This window comes from Sinocyclocheilus anshuiensis, unplaced genomic scaffold, assembly GCF_001515605.1.
Source record: "Sinocyclocheilus anshuiensis isolate Anshui unplaced genomic scaffold, SAMN03320099.WGS_v1.1 scaffold1142, whole genome shotgun sequence".
Taxonomy (NCBI): Eukaryota; Metazoa; Chordata; class Actinopteri; order Cypriniformes; family Cyprinidae; genus Sinocyclocheilus; species Sinocyclocheilus anshuiensis.
In genome coordinates this window covers 1,032,904-1,036,976 of record NW_015536577.1, presented here as the reverse complement: position 1 = coordinate 1,036,976, position 4,073 = coordinate 1,032,904, and the positions used below count along the sequence as shown (strand labels likewise).

Here is a 4,073-nt window from a genome sequence, read left to right as displayed (position 1 = left end):
ATTTTTACTCCAAACTCACTTCATAACGTCAGTCGAGTGTTTGAAATAAATCCTTCTGTGAGATGATGTGGCTTCTTACACAGAATAAGGCACGCAACATATTTCATAGTATTTAAGCAGTGATAAAGGCATTGCATTATAAATATACTTTATTTTAATGAAAATTATAATAAGAACTTAGATAAACTGTATATTGCCGTAGTCGTGTGTTTATTAGTCATGTTGAATCAATGAAAGCAGTTGAATCTTCTGTTTATTCAGCTGCAGCGATAGGCATTTTCTGGGTTTCTTCTGCGAGGCGTATTTGGAGTTTCAGCGCGAGAGCGCCCTCTGGCCTTTGGATGGAGATTTACTGCTGATCACAGAACCGTGCTTTACTGAAAGATACGCATGACAATCACAGCTTCTGTTGAATCGCAATCTCAATTCCATTTCGATTTATCGGCAGCCCTACCCCCCACCCCCTTTAAAAGCAGAAATGCTGAGTGTTCACATCTACTAAAAGTCCTGTTGTTTTTAAAAAAGAAAGAAGACATCAATAATAGTGTGTAGTGGCCATGTGTGTCTATTATCACTTGTCTTTGTTTGTGTACACTCAGTGTGGATGATGGTAGAGAAAGACAGGATTATCTGCTGACCGACACAGCTGTCTAAACAGCCAGCGGTTTGTGTGTGCTGGGGGAGTGAAGGGTCCCGTAGTGTGGAGATCCAAACTCCCCAAACACAAAACCAAACAGTAATCGAGAGGTTCTCATGTTTCCCGACAGTGACGGGAAGAAAAACAAAACTTCAGGACAAGGATAATAACTGAATTCAAACTATTTTTCAGCATGGATGGCAGTCATCCTGCTATTATTTAGTCATTCTGTGGTTTCTTTTTAATGCCGTAATGTTGAAATTACCTAGATTCTTCTAACTTTAGTAGAAGGGTTTCACAATTTAATTGCTCGTAATAAAATTTATTTATAATTTGTTTTCACTCTTAGCTATAGGGAATTAAACAAATCAGGTAATGGTAGAAATTCAGTCACAAAACTAGTGCTGTATACAATTTGCCAGGACTTGTTTTGAGTAGTGTGATTATGGAGGACGAATCAGCTCTTCAAATGGCAAAAGTACATCTGACTGTAACTTAGTTATAACACTCTTCTCCTTAATTTGATTGATATTTAATGAGTAATTTAAATATAAAAAAAATGTAACGAGGAAGTGCTATGGATGATGTATTTTGGCCAGAACAGTGGTTTAAATGAGTTCAATTATTTCACGCATTTCCTGGGAATCGATCCCATGATGCTGGTCCAAGGACTGCCCACTTAGTCAGGAAGAGGCCATCTGACTGACATGTAAAGGGACCAGTCACAGTTGTGTTTTGTTCGACGTCATGTTTAGTGCTGGGTACATGTAACAATAACAGACCAGCGTGCTGTAACAGACAGTTGGTATTTTCCCTGCATATGCCGCAGATATTCCCATCCCAGTGGGGTTCTTCAACTGATCTTCTATTAGAGATGTGAGAGGACACATAACTAATAAAATGGGATCACTTGGGAATCCAAAGGGTTGGCCGAATCTGGAAAATCTTGTCAGTAAACATGCAAAAACATCTCGTTTAAATTCAACTAAGTGCCTCAAACAAAATGCTTGAATGTCTTTTAAAGTTTCTATGCTTTGAACTTCTCAAATGTATGTGTGTGTGTGTTTTTTTAAATCCAGCATTGTTGTTCCTCTCAAGCATTCATTGCTGCAGTATTTGAAAACCTGTAGAAGTCAGCCAATCAGATTCAGACTTTTGCCTTCACTAAAGTGTTTCTAGTTTTTTTTTTTTTTTTTGAGTAAATCACTTGCATATATGACTAAATTTCACACTAGACAACTAAATAATGTCTGTCGTTAACCACTGGCTAATACATTGTTAGATTTCAAGTTTAATTGATATGCTTTCAAATCATTAAATTTTGTGACTAGAATCTGATTTGATTTGGAATATTCCATCCATCCATCCAGATTATATATATATAGCGATTCTATTGCCAAGATGTGCGTAGAGTTGTGACAGTTGTTAGACAAATCTCAAGTACAAAATTGAAGTCTTTACAAGATAATCAAACTGTGGGTTTAGTGCCGAAGGGTTGGACTGCAACATAAAACCTTCATGTTTTCTAAGATCGTTTGCACGTTTCAGAGCATTAGCCCATGAATAAGTGAGGCAGCGGGCTTGTGTGTGAGATTGAACGAGGTGAGCATTACTTTAACTGCAGCCAGACTCTTTCTCAGGCCCTTCTCAGGTTACCAGTTTGAGCCATTCATCTCATAATCTTAATCATGTTGTGTTTATGCCTATTTTATTACTGGTTTAAATTCTTTATTGTCCCTTGTCATCTTAAATTTTGAGAGACATGATTTATTTCTGTTCCAGACATGCTATTACTCATGTACTCTCGTAGTTTTCCATAAACAAAGAAAAGATAACACTATGAATTATTTTCCTGTGAAACGCCTTCTCAGCACAGCAGTCGGGAGCCGCAGACCACACTGGAATTTATAGAGCGGCAGCGCTGCCATTTGATCTTCTTTAATGGTACTTTCGAGACTAGCTGGAAATAAGATGCTATCTCAGTCAGGTCTGATCTGATTTTTCCTCCTCCAGGTTTGTCTTTACTCAGAGATGTGACTTTCATAAATTCTTCTGAGCGTGAAAGATAATTGACGTCTCCACGCTCAATTTAATGCAGCTGCCTGCAAAATGTTGTTTACTAACAGGGCTTGGAGTGAGTCCAGGATTTGATCTCCCCCCGCTGGCAAACATGAGACCCTCCCAGACACTAACTCAAGTCAGCACATTTTTGGACGGCACAATTAGTGACTTACCCGTCAAGCCCCACATAAATGTCTCAATAGCAATGTAGCAATGCTCTGATGATCCAACCCTACTATTACTCAACTGTATGGAATTAGTACTTGAGAAAGTAATGACAGACTTACAGTGCATTTTTTCATTATATATTCATATATACACATAATATATATTATATATATATATATATATATATATATATATACACAGATTTTCATAAAACACGTATTTCTAGTCTTGGATGCAATACATATTTTATTAGTGTCAATGACATGACACTCATTTTATGCAATTAAAAGAAATATTAAAATATGTTAACCAAAAAATAAATAAATACATACATACATGCATAAGATAGGATACAAAAACCTGAAAATTATTTTATTAGCAACTAGTTGCCAAGGCAAAATTTCTAATTTCCACTCAACTGAAAATAACTAAAACTAAATCTTAAAAAAAACAACTTTATAGACATATTACAGAAAACTAATACAAGTGCACAAAATTAATAAAAGTTTAACTAAAAAAGGAAAATATAAAAAAATTAAATAAAAACCATAATAATCTCAGTGATACTAAAATAACATTGATTCACACATACAATGACTTGAATACACTTTTAAGCAAAAATGTAAAAAATGTCACGGTGATAACATTTTTTCTAATTTTAAAATGAAGAGAAACATAAGCCACATTATAAGAATGAAAACTGCAATCGAAATGTTTTCAGCCCAAAAAGTACTAAAAAGACACTGTTCACAGGGTCGTGGTGTGATTATTTACAAATGGTTCCCATACACTGTAAAAATATGATTTTCAGTTTTTCAGTGTACTTGGGATAAAATTACTTGGGATTTCACTTCCAGAATTCAACTGTTACACTGTTGCTTAAGACTTTTTAATTTGTTGCTTGGCATGAATGAGTTAATTCTATGTTTTCTCTGTCTATTGCTCTCTAAGGCCTATGCCAAGTTTGCTGGTGCTCCTCTTAAAGTTCACAAAATCACCAACCCATGGAGAAGCCCTACAGGTGAGTTTACCGCTGGAGTGCTGAACCTAACTCCTGCCAGAATCACATCAGGCTTCGCTGGTCATCTGATACACGAAGCCGTTAAAGTGAGCTATACTGCCAAAGACTGAATGGCAGCGTGTATGTATGCTGTATGAGGGAACCTTAAACTGGCCATTACACCCTCTTTCAGTTTGGGTCAGAGTT

General features: G+C 36.3%; 1 protein-coding gene across 1 annotated transcript in view; it reads left to right on the top strand.

Moving 5' to 3' along the window:
• LOC107702634 (metaxin-1-like) overlaps positions 1 to 4,073 on the top strand; it is a 21,906-nt gene that overhangs the window by 4,627 nt on the left and 13,206 nt on the right. Inside the window, exon 2 of the mRNA XM_016505014.1 lies at positions 3,818 to 3,887. Coding sequence (XP_016360500.1) covers positions 3,818 to 3,887 — 70 coding nt within the window. The remainder of the gene's footprint in view (positions 1 to 3,817; positions 3,888 to 4,073) is intronic.